A 12,220-nucleotide genomic window follows, 5' to 3' on the forward strand; every position below is an offset into this window, starting at 1 on the left:
GCAACAGTCCGTGGTGTGAGGTGAGGTCGGGACCGCGCGGCTCGGGTTTGCGCTAGCGGGTCCGGTGACTGCGGAGCCTCCAGGGGGCCGGCAAAGGCAACAATGGAGCAGGGATCCAGGGCGGAGAACAAAAGCACCAAGAACTCCAGCATCCGGGCGGGCTGAGACTTCGGGGAAGCGGCGGCGTGGACAGCGCGTCGTCGCACACGTTTCACCTCGGGAATCGGCGAGGATAGGAATCAGGATGATAGTCCGAGGCCAAGGGCCGACGGAGCCGGGCGCTCAAGCGTCTGCTCCGGTCGCCATCTTGGCTCCTCCCCCGAAACTGATTTTTTTAAAATCTACAGATTATGTAGCAGATGATGGATTATGTGGCATATGTGGCAAATCCACAATTATGCAGAAAGTGCTGCAGCTGCAAAATTGCAGAATTTATTTTTTATATATAACATTCTCGTTGTATGTCTTTATGAATCAGACAAAGCGCACCTTACATTGAGAACAATGAAATAAAAGGAAAAAGCAAACCATAGCAAAGTCATACAAGATCAGGGGCCAAATTTATTACCATATTTCATTGCCCTTGCATGGTGTCCTAAGCACAACCCTATACTAAAGTCAAATTTACCATGCACTGCAAGGCCACCTGCATTGCTTGGTAAATCAGGAGTGACACAAGGTAGTGCAAGTGTCTGTCTTGCGTTACTCTGCCCTGGGAAGGCATTCCATGGGTGGAGCGTGGGTGTTCCCACACATCCACCCATGGCTTATTGCAAATTTCGCGATTTACCAACCTGGAAATGCGTCAAAATGCGACACTTTCCTAGGGGAGGCGCAACGAGGAGAGATATCATTAGTTTTCCTCACTGTTGCCTCACTCTGCAGCACACTAAGAAAGAGGAAAAAAGCCTCAAAGAACTGTTTTTGTGCAGGAAGGGACATCTTGTTGCACAAAAACAATCTGGCCTGCAGTGCAGACACCTTAGCACCATGGTGCGCCAGTGCAGGCAGAGAGCAGATAAGTGGTACATATTGCATAGTCCTGCCGTCTCCCTTTCATGCAGCGCAGCAAGTTGTTGTTGCGTTGTGTTGCATGAAAGAATGATAAATCTGGCCCCATTTACATAGCATGATGGCTGAAGAGAAGACAAGATAGCCACAGAGAGCTCTGCAGCCATGTGGTTATATGAATTGGCTTACTATTCATTACATGCAACAGTCTTTAAGCATTACCTGTTATTCTTCCTAATTTGGCGGAACCGCTTACGTAGCTGCCAGCAAATCCTGAAACATGAGCTCCGAGGCTGTATCCAATCAGATGAACGTTACTCCGCTGATATTTTCTGGATAACTGGAAAAAAGAGAAACATACAGTTTCACAGAGGATAGATTAGGGTCCTGTGTTTCACCCGGACAAGACATGTTTTTAGTGCCACCATTTGTATCAACTTTGAATTCTATTAGCCGCTTCAGCAGTGGCAGTTGCAGGTAAGTGCGTTGGGGCAGAGCAGGGCGCTGAGGGGGGATGTCGAAAGACGAAGGGATAGTAGGTATTTATTTATCTAATTTGCCCTGTTCTGTCGACATCCCCCCTGCAGCACCCCGCCCCACCGCCCGCCCACCGCACTTACCCGCACCAGCCGCTGCTGCCAATTTTCTGCTAATTGACAAACAAAAACATTTTATATCTGTCTCCCCAGGGGCCCAAAAGTTCAAATGATGACACAGCACAAAGAAAGACAGAGTCAGAGGTAGGCGGAGACAAGGAAAGAGGATGAGATATAGAAATATCCCAAGCTGAGCTAGAGAGAAAGTTTACTTTCCAAGAGGAGCCCTTGGGAGCCAGGAGCTCTGGGCAATTGAGACCCTTACGGGTGAGTAGCTCGCTTCACAATTCCCTGATTGATTGATTGACTTCGTATATGCCTTAAAACATCTCTGTTTTGGTCTTTCAAAAACTGTGTGCTCCAGTATTTATCAGGCATTTTCAATGGGGTGATATCAGCAGGTTAGATCTGCTAATAATATATTGGGCTTTGCCTGAATGCTGCGATTTAAGATGGCACTCGTAGTCAAGGCCTAACCACAGAAGGTTTCGCAGCGATGTACATGGCATAATATAGTAGATATAACTTACCAGGAGTATAGAATCATGTTTAAGGTGTCCCATATTCTAAGAGTTATTTACATATAAGCGTTATTAGCTAATTTACTGAGTTGTATGCAAAGGATGACAGATTACATAATAGTGGTATAGAAAGAGTTCTGCGACTGACGATACTGGTGCCTATGGCACAATATAGCAAGTATGCTGAATTAGCAATAAAGAAACTGGTTGCGATTACTTGTTATCTAGGAATTATTTACATACAAGTGTTATTAAACAGTTTACCTAGTGGTACGAAGGTTGACGCATGTTTACATTGTGATAATATATACAGAGTTAAGTGGCTGTGATCATAGAGGTGAAAAATATTGTTGACCTTCTACATGAGATTTAGAAGTTGGAATCCGTACAATCTGTTCTTCTGAGAAGTTACATGAAATACATCTTTGAATCAGTAAAGTATTCTTGACCCACATATGTATTCGAATAAAGACTGTTATTTGATTATTTCCACAAGGAGTCATCTATAGGACATCCATAGGATTACAAACTCATATTTGACTCTTTCCAGAGGAAATCTTGTATGAGGATTCTGTATTGTTAGTTTTTGCCAGGAGTCTGCTGTTATGATTATGAACTCATAATTTTCCATGTTGTTAGTTTTTCCAAGTATTCTTCTATTAGGTCTACGAACTCTATATACATGTGTATACCTCCACAAAGAATCATTCGTTCGGATTAGAACTAAAAAGCAATTGCATTGTTTCCACAAGAGGAGAAAGTAGAATCATGTTTTGCACATAGTATCATTCAAAGACAAAGTATAGTATTAGGTTTTCAATTAAAAGCTACAAAGTATCATCATATGATATTGAAGGTAGTTGTCTTGAGCAAACATCAGATAGTTATTCAGAGTGTTCTTCGCAATTCTCATATTGTGAGAAATGAGGCTGTTGGTTGAGAAGGGTAGGAGCCCTTCTCAAACAACAGCCACAATCCTTGTCAATGGTGAACTGCAAAAAGTCACTAGGTTAACCTGTTCTTAACCCTCTTGTAACTTGCCACAAAAGCAATCAGGCTTAACGTAGAGACAATGTGTAAAGTATTTATACAGCACTTACCAGCAATAAAGTGAAAACACAATACAAGAAAAGTCCAACACCAATTTAGAAAACTAGAGTAAAATCCTATAAATTATTTGACACCAAAATTAAAAAAATGTAATCAGTAGAACTGGAGTTCTGAACTTTTCAATTTTAAGGGAGAAACATATCACCTAAAAGATCACAGCGCCGACCGCAGACATCTAGTTGTGCAAGACTGGTATAAAGGGGAAAGTTATGGCTTACCATGATGGAGCGCGGTTCAGCTCTACACAGTATATTGGGTCTCTGCTTACCCTTGAACATAGAAATATATATTTTTTTAAATGTCTGAGAAGTTAAAGTTCAGCAGGGCAAGGCAGCTGGTGATGTCAGAGGAGGAGGCTTAGAAGCCTCTAGACGAAGTTGCTGTGAAGATTTCTACATTCGGACTTTGTCTCTTTTATGGAAGTCGAAAACCTTGAGTGGGACGGTGCTGTAGCTGACGAGGGCTCCACGAGCTGGTGAACAGGATTAGCTGGTACAGCATACATTGCAGGAGCTACTGCGAATTCAGGCTGACTAGCGAGCAATTAGGTCTGTGTCTCCTTTTGATTCTCAGGGCACATTTTGGCAAACGTTTGGATTTTTGGATTTGGGCTATCTGGGCGCCTTTAGCATGACTTCCAGGGGGCAAGGACTGGAGAGATGCACCACTTGGAGGGTCAGGACTCACTGGGGATTTGTCCAGGTGTGGGTTCAAAATGTTTAGAGCCTTTTCAGTTCCTGAGGCTCTGATCAGGAGGCCAACTAACTAGCCCTTGGAGTGACTCTGGAAGTCCTGGGTTGAAGCAGAAAAGCAGGTCTCAAGTAGACGTTCGGTTCCCCAAGGACACAAAGCAGGAGTCAGGCAGCAGGGCAGTAGTTTTGGTGCAGTAGGGATGCCCTCTTAAGTACACAGAAGGCCACAGGGCAGTCCTCTGACAATCCTCTACATGTCCAGATGTGACCTGAAGAATGTGTCTGAGTGTCCTAATTTTATAACTGGTGTCAGCTTTCAAATAGAAAAAAACTTCTTGAGTTTCCTCCATACAGATATGTCTGGAATTACCTGCCTCCCTGCCCTGGCCCCAGGATGTCTGGGGGCACAAAACGCTAGTTTGAAGTTCTTTGTGCGAAGGATGAAGAAGCAGCTTTGAAGTGCAAGTGGGGCTGTGTACAGCTCTGCCCTTTCTTCCTTCCAGGATGGCTTATCCTGCCAACAACTAGTCCCTCTATTGTGTGGCTGTCTGGCAGTAATACGCTAAGGCCAACTGACAACAACACCTAGTCGTGTGACACAGGACACAGGCTGTAGGCACCAAATGGTTAGGGCATGAAAATGCCAACTTCCTAAAAGTGGCATTTTCAGAATTGTGTCTTAAAATCTAACTTTATCATTAAATAGGATTTTTAAATTACAATTCCTTGGACACCAAACATAAAAGTTGTGTGTGCTCCCGAACAGAAGGTATAATTTATTAAATGTAATAAGGTAACCCAATGTTATCCTATGGGAGGGGAGGCTTCACAGTAGTGAAAAATGTGAGTGTTTCACTACCAGGACTTGTAACACATAAAAGTATATGCCCAACTTTTAAAATACAATGCACCCTGCCCTAGGGATTACCCTAGGGGTGATGTATGTGTATTAAAAAGGGAAAAATAGGCTTGGCAAAAAGGTTTATTTCATCAAGTCGAATTGGGAGTTTAAAACTGCACATAGACTGCAATGAAAGACCAGAGACATGTTTTAAGTAGGCCTAGGCAGGAAATTCTGCCCCACTGGCGGAGTTCACAGAGTTTTGCTACTCTGCTTGGAGCCCAGAGATCAGCAAAAAATCTCACCTACCACCGGCAGAGTAGAGTTTACCAGCGCGTGCCTCTCAACTCACCCCTATCATTTCCATGCTTTCTACCATAGATCATTGCCTTTCATTTCATTCATTAATTTCATGATTTGCATGTCAATTTGTGGGATCGGCTTCTTAAGGTTTTAAATAAATTCACATCTTGTTGTGCTTCTTTTTGCAGCTGGACCAGGAGTGTGGAGGGGGAGATGTGCATTGTGCAGCCTGGAGCCAGAGTAGTGAGTTAGTTGTGTTCATCCCTGTAATGTCTATACATCCGGAACCAACCAAATGGCCAAACATATTGTGAGCACGACGATCAGGTCAGGTAGCATTAGAGCATTGTTGGTCCCTCAGCCAATCTTAGTGCGTTGGTCAGAATTCCGATGCGTTTATTGGCTGCGGAGGCAGCATGTGCCTTTGAGGAGTACAAACACTGTCTGAGAGCAAATGGAGTTTAATGTTGGTGTGAGACTCGTGTGTGAGACCTGTGCTGCCTCAGCTAGCCCTCTACTGGGCGAGAAGCCTTCCAGCAGCTGCTGCTAGCCCAAGGAAGACAGAACAGGAGCTGGACTGCAAACCCCGGAATATATAATGGCTTACAGCAAAGTTCACCCACCCGCGCCTGCAAAGGGTCGAAAACCGAGCACCCGGACCCTGCAGAGGAATAGGGCCAAGAAATACATACAAAATGTGCAAAAAGAAGAATGGGGAAGGGTTACCTTTGCGCATTTATAGATTGGACAGTAGGAGCAGCAGTGTAGGGTCCAGGAAAAGGGTAACCGTTCATACCAATGATGTAAAGCTCACAGTTGAGCCCCAAGTTGGAGAGTTTTGTTTCTGGCCTCAGAGCCTCTTCGTGTTATCAGCCACTCAAAATGACTGCCTCAGTAGCAATAAGATGAAGATAAACGTGTATGTACATGTGGTTTGAGCACGAACCTAAATAATGCAAAAGTGCCATCACACACAACCAGCACCTACCCGCACCATCCCTTTACCCTAAGTCTTCTTAGATTCATTGTGGGTACAGCTGACTCACAAACTTCTCTCAATTGCTTTCTCTTTTGTCCTCCCTTTGCCCACACACTACTGCTTAAACCTTGCTGTAGCATATGACTTAATTTGTTTTAGAACAAACAGTTGGGGGCTGACGCATCGGGGCAAGGAGTGACAGATCCCACAATGAGAGTGCAGCATTGTGGGGCTGCATATTTAGCAGCTGTCTGTGTCCATGGAGATAGCAGTGTGTTAGGATGGACCTGATTGTCGTGTTCCCACTTCTCCACCTGTCTCCACCTTCTCCTACAGCCACGATCTTCCATCCTCAACAGCCTGCCTTATCGTCCAACTGCACCTTGCCTCCTCCACCCCTGGCTCCAATCTCTCTCAGCTCCAGTCGTCTATCTCTCTCCTCAGTTCCATCAGGTCCCTCAGCGTTGCTCCCAGGCCCTGTAACCTGTATTCTTGTCCTCCAGTTTCTGAAACCCGCATTCTCTATCAACTATGGCCTGTCTCTTTACTCCTCACAGACTGCCATTCAGGCTCGCGCAGCCTCTTGACTCATGCAGTCATCCTGCCTTGTCATGAAGCGCCCTCCACTCTGACTCTTGGCACCAGTGCATCTATCCTCAGTAGCATCTCCAGCCCCACCATGTGCGAGGCGCTTTCTCTGACCAGGACGTGGGGCTCCTGCCTCTTCATGGCACAGGGCTGTGGTGAAGCTATTTGACATCCTGTCACATAACGTGATAGCGCTGAGCGCCATCTCGAAGCAGGGTAATGGAGCCCACCCTTCTCGGGCGGAGACCAGCATGTGTGTAAGGGTGGGAGGGAGAGGGGGTCGTCGCCTCTTTCCATTGGCTATATGGTTTGTTTATCCATCACCTCACATGCACACAAATACTTCCCACTCTCGCTCTCTCCTCTGAGCCCACAAGATAGTTTGGTGTGTGTCGCTGCATCTGCTGCATGTACACTTGTACACCCTGCAGTTTAACCTTCAAATCCATACAGCGCAGACTCGTTTTTTATTTATTGCGAAAAGGATAGAATGAGTAGCAACGTTTGGGTAATCGTGATCATTTTTGTTATTTAAAGCGTAGTGAAGCCATAGGCTTGTGGCAATACACGCTCTTTAAAAATAAATTATTCCTTTCTAATAGGACCAGGCGGCGTTCTGCCGGAGGTGGAACTCTGAGGAATCTCAGGGAACTTTTAGATAACTCAGTGGAACTGAGATGTAAAATCACGTGCTTTTAGCTGCATGCCTGCTACGGGGGCAAAACCAGGCTAGTCACTACCCTTCCGGGACCACATTTTCCAGTCAGAACTAGGTTTACTGCATGGCTATACAGACTGCATCCTAGTCAGGGGGGTGTTTCTAAGAAAAACAAGCATTTGCAATGCAATCGGTCTCGCCTTTAGGAGCTTATATGTATTTAGCTATGCAGCACAATAGCCTGGGTGCTGAAACAGCTACTGTTCTTTAACATGGAGGGAAAGTAAGCACCAAACTGCGTGACACACCAGGTATGGTAACATATGGAGAGAAATATTGCCTTTCAGCAGGAAATGGTATAGTTCAAAGCTCTGTTTTTAATATAAAATCAGGGCCTTCGGTGGTCATAACACTGAAAATACGAGATTTGAAAAAAATATTATTGTCTACGGGTGCTTGTGGAAGACATTTTCCATAGAGTGAAATCTAGACAATGCTTAAGTGATTCTAGTATTTTACTGACCTCTCTGGTTGTTTTCTATCAAGAATGTTAAATAGAGGCAGTTGTCAGAAAAATTTAAAAAAGAAAGTCCCTCAGCAGAAAGCAATTCTGGTATTTTACTGACCTCTACTAGTCATTTTCTATCAAGACCGTTAAATAGAGGCAGTTGAACAAGTAGAAAGCAATTCTGGTATTTTACTGACCTCTGCTGGTCGTTTTCATCAAGACAGTTAAATAGAGGCAGTTGAACAAGCAGAAAGAAATTCTGGTATTTTACTGACCTCTACTGGTCGTTTTCTATCAAGACAGTTAAATAGAGGCAGTTGAACAGAAAAAAAATTCTTAAGCGGAAGCAGACAAGTCCTAGGGCTGATCTCCAGAGCTGTACCTTCTGGCACCAGTGGCTGCATATCTTCTTCATGGGACACACTAAGGGGGGCATATTTACTAGAAAAGGATGCAGAGTGGCGCTGAAAGCCATCTTGCTACATCGGATCTGCGCCATTAGGAAGAGATGTGTCGAATTTACAGCAATTGGACGCATCCCTGTGCTTTCCTCTGTGCTGACATACAATTGGCTACCTAGCACCTGCGTTGAAGGGATGATTGATTTTGTGCAGGGTCAAGACTGATTTGCATATGGCTGGGTCTGAACTGGAATGCGAAGAGGAGGAACAAAAACAATGAATTTAGGCCCAGCTCTCTGTACTGGGGTGAATGTTTGAAATTGTGCAGCATTCTGTCCAGCATTCTGTCCATCAATTGTTCTTTTTGCATTTCTCCTTGTTGCGCCACTTTAACACCTGCCATGGGGATACCTTAGAATCTGATGCATTCCCAGGTTTAAGAAACTTTGTAAATCGGGGAATGCGCCTGAATCCATGGGTGTTGCATGGGGACACCCGCAGCAACACCAATGGAACACCGCTTTCACGCAGAGTAGCTTTGCGTGGCCTTGTAAATATAGCTCAGTATTGTACGTCACCGGAGCATTAAAAAAGTTACGCTTTAGTGGCCTTGTAAATATGCTCCAAGGTTTCCATTCCTGTTCTCAGACTGCATTTCTCTCCTGAACTGGTTTTAGTTGCCAAATGTGTAAACTATTCCCTGTGTCTTGCATTGGACAGTTCCTTAGGGTTAAATTCAGTTATCTCATGCTGCGGTGATATGGGTCAATATACTTAGGACTGCACCGTTCAAGGATGAGGTGGGGATAGAAGATGGCAAGATCTGTATTTCACACCATTTTGTCCATGGTAGTTTGCGATTAATGGAGTGTCGACTATGTGTACTACATAAGGGTGCCATATGCATGGTTTATGTACCAGCCTGGTCTGTATTTTTAAGTCTAGGCTGGTAGAAATATTAGGACAAACAGTGAAATCAGGGATCTTTTCCCTTCAGTAACCTAAATCTAAAGCAAGCACATAAAGAAATCCGTTAAAATATGTTACAGCAGTCTAAATAGTTTCAGAATGATTATTCGAATAAACAGAGGGCCGACTGCTATGTTACAAAAGAATCCTGACAATTATGTAGGAATTCTTTTTTAGCCAGTCCAGAATAGCAAAATATCAACAAATGGGCGGTATTTTTTTCTAAGAAAGGGGCAGTGGCGGCTGGTGACATTTGAAAGTGGTAGGGCGCAAGTGTTTGGGATCCGGTGGCCAGCAAGCCTGATTGTCTCTCTCTCTCTCTCTCTCACACACACACACACACACACACACACAATTTGCAAGTGAATGCAGGGAGAGGGTACATAGGGGAGGGCACTGTTAGGGGGTTCTCTGAAATTGAGAGAAACTGGGCATTTAAAGTATTAGATAATCAGAAAATTCAACTCACTTTCAGTGACCATGGTGGCTAAAACTGCACACTGGAGCGGTAGACAACTTGCATATCATCACATCAGGAGGGGGCTCTAACGTGTTTTACTAGTGAGTGAGCTGCAATTCCAGTGGCAGGTCACTCTCATTTCATGTTTTTTTTAGTTTGGGGCGTTCAATCATGGGAACTGTAGTGAATAGGTAGAATGATTTCCTGTTTAGAGTCTTCTTTTCAGAGAACTTTTTTTTACGAACAGGCTCTGTATCTTTTAAAAACCATGTGACCACTGACGATTTTCCTGAAACACACAAATGCTTCCACGCGCGTAGTAGTGTAGCAAGGATGCTATGGGTACATGGGGGAAGCAAGGAGATGGTCCCCTTTACTGCTGTTGGGGTGGTAAAAACAGCATTGTATAGGTTCAGTGGACCCCTCGGCAGACTCCACCTGCTGCACCAATAGTAGCTAAGCTCACAAGTATACACCAAACGTCTGCACGCACATACAGTTAACAAATTGTTTATTTTTAATCTTTCTGGATAAAGGTGCAAGAAAGCAAGCTTTGAGAAAAGCAGATCTGTAGCCATTACACAAGTGAATTTTCCTAACCATACCCCAGTACTTTAGACAGTGATTTTTAAAAAAAACTTTTTCCAACGTAAAGACAATACTGAATGCAGAACATAACTGCATTTCAGAAAACTGTGTACGGTGCTTTTACCACTTTTCCTCTCTTCAAAGGCTCGCCGTGCGGTATAGATTGCTTCCCATTAAATGAATGGAGGACATTGCGAGGCTGACCTACACTGTCTGTAGTTTTGTACATCACTTTAAGGCATATTGCGTCCCTGACAGAAAACCAGAGAGCTTTCAAGTGAACAAAATATTAAATACAGTACGCAGGGGTCAGCTGCTCTCAGGAGGTGGTAGTGGGACGGGGAGGGAGGAAGGAGGGGGTTAAAAAAAAGTTCACTTACCTGTCGGCTGCCTCCGTCCTCTCCCTGGTTCTCGGCCATCATTCATTCCCTATGAGGGCTCCTTAAACACACTCCGCTTATCACTGCAATCAATGGCGCAGCTTATATATTGCCTGGATAGCGCTTCTGTAGTAACACAGGAAGTAAGGTATAACCTGCCCATTATGTACACTATTAAAACAAAGCCTCCCAGCAAAAAGACTTTTAAAAAACAATTTCACTCCTTCAGGGTGCGCAGCACTTTAATTTTCGTGCCTGCTCGAGGTACAGTGGGTTCATAAGCATGCTCTTGACACCTATGATCTGAGCATGGATACAACTTCACGCAGCTGGGTATGCTTCAGAGGTGCGTGGCAGAGCCTAGCTAGGCCCTGCCACACATGCCTGAAGCAAACGCAGCTGCGTGCCAGGCTCCAGGAGAGCGCGGGCCTAGCATGCCTGCAGAAACTGCACCAGTCAGTCTGCCGCTGCCCGCGTCCCACGCAGAGGGACATCAGCAGGGCAGCCTTCTAGTGGCCGCCCGTCGGAGCCTCCCCCCCGCCCCCCCCTGCTCCGCCTCCGCTAGCGAGGCCGCGCCTCGGGGAGGGGAGGCCCCCAATGGGTTTGCCTTAGGGAGGCGTGCCAATAGGGTGGGCGAGGCTAGACCCCCCTTTTTTAGGCGCCTCACCCCCTCAGTCCTTCCTCTGCTTCCTGCGCCGCTCCTCCTGGCCACAGCAGCAGGGTTCATTACCTCCTCGTCAGCCCTCCCCGTCCCAGTCCTAACTACATGAGCATAGCTCCCCCCACCAGCAACTCCCAAGCAACTAAAAACCCATCCCTTCCCTCCAGGCCACACCCACACCCTAAGGCATATAACCATGTGACCCGCCCATCCACATCCTGATTGTTTTTTCTGCGGACTGACTTCCTGGTAGCTGCGTCATGGGGGGTGCCGGTCCTGGCCTCCTTTCAGGTGAGTGTGTAACGGTCTGCTTGGCGGCCGTTTTAATCCCCTTGGGTACCTGTTGTTTCATGTACGTTTGAGTCCCTGCTTTAGCGGGACCATGGGGTTGGGGGGTCTGGACTGCCTGAAGTGGGGTGGTGGCTCCCTGCTGCGGCCTCCCCTCTTCCGGGTACGTTCCCTGCCCTAGCGGGAACACCCGGGGAGGGAGGGGAGGTGTGTTGGGCGCGGCTGGCTTCTCTGCGTGCCTGGGGCGTGGCGGTGTGGCTCCTCCTCGGAGGTGTATTTGGGGGCTCTGTGCTCGTCTCGGGCCCGCGTTTCCCTTTTTGTTTTAATTTCTGCTTTCCAATCTTGTGGTTTCTGAGATGGAATTTTGAGACGGTAATGGTCTGCACCTCGTGACCCTGGCCTGGGGCCGGTGCTTTGGGTGGCCGGGACTCTGTATGCCGCGGCTGCGGGGTCCATCAGCTGCGCTGCCAACTTGGTGCGGGGAACCAGGGTTCGGGCCTCGGGGTCGCGTCCACTGGCTGTGTTTCTGGGCTAGTCACTTATTCTCCCCGTGCATGCATGTGTAATGTAACTGCGGTGCTATGTAACGCGCTCCGATAACTTCGGGTCGAGTTTGCGCTCTTTAACTATGCACCGCGGGCCGCTCCCTGCCCCTTTGAAGGGGAT

At 46.2% G+C, this 12,220-nt stretch overlaps 1 protein-coding gene across 2 annotated transcripts in view; it reads right to left on the minus strand.

Annotated features, from left to right (window-relative positions):
* LIPC (lipase C, hepatic type) overlaps positions 1–12,220 on the minus strand; it is a 756,670-nt gene that overhangs the window by 250,633 nt on the left and 493,817 nt on the right. For both annotated transcript variants that reach the window (XM_085643754.1, XM_085643755.1), the window contains one exon: positions 1,234–1,351. In XM_085643754.1, coding sequence (XP_085499880.1) covers positions 1,234–1,351 — 118 coding nt within the window. The remainder of the gene's footprint in view (positions 1–1,233; positions 1,352–12,220) is intronic.

The sequence above is a fragment of the Triturus cristatus genome, chromosome 3_1, assembly GCF_964204655.1.
Source record: "Triturus cristatus chromosome 3_1, aTriCri1.1, whole genome shotgun sequence".
Taxonomy (NCBI): domain Eukaryota; kingdom Metazoa; phylum Chordata; class Amphibia; order Caudata; family Salamandridae; genus Triturus; species Triturus cristatus.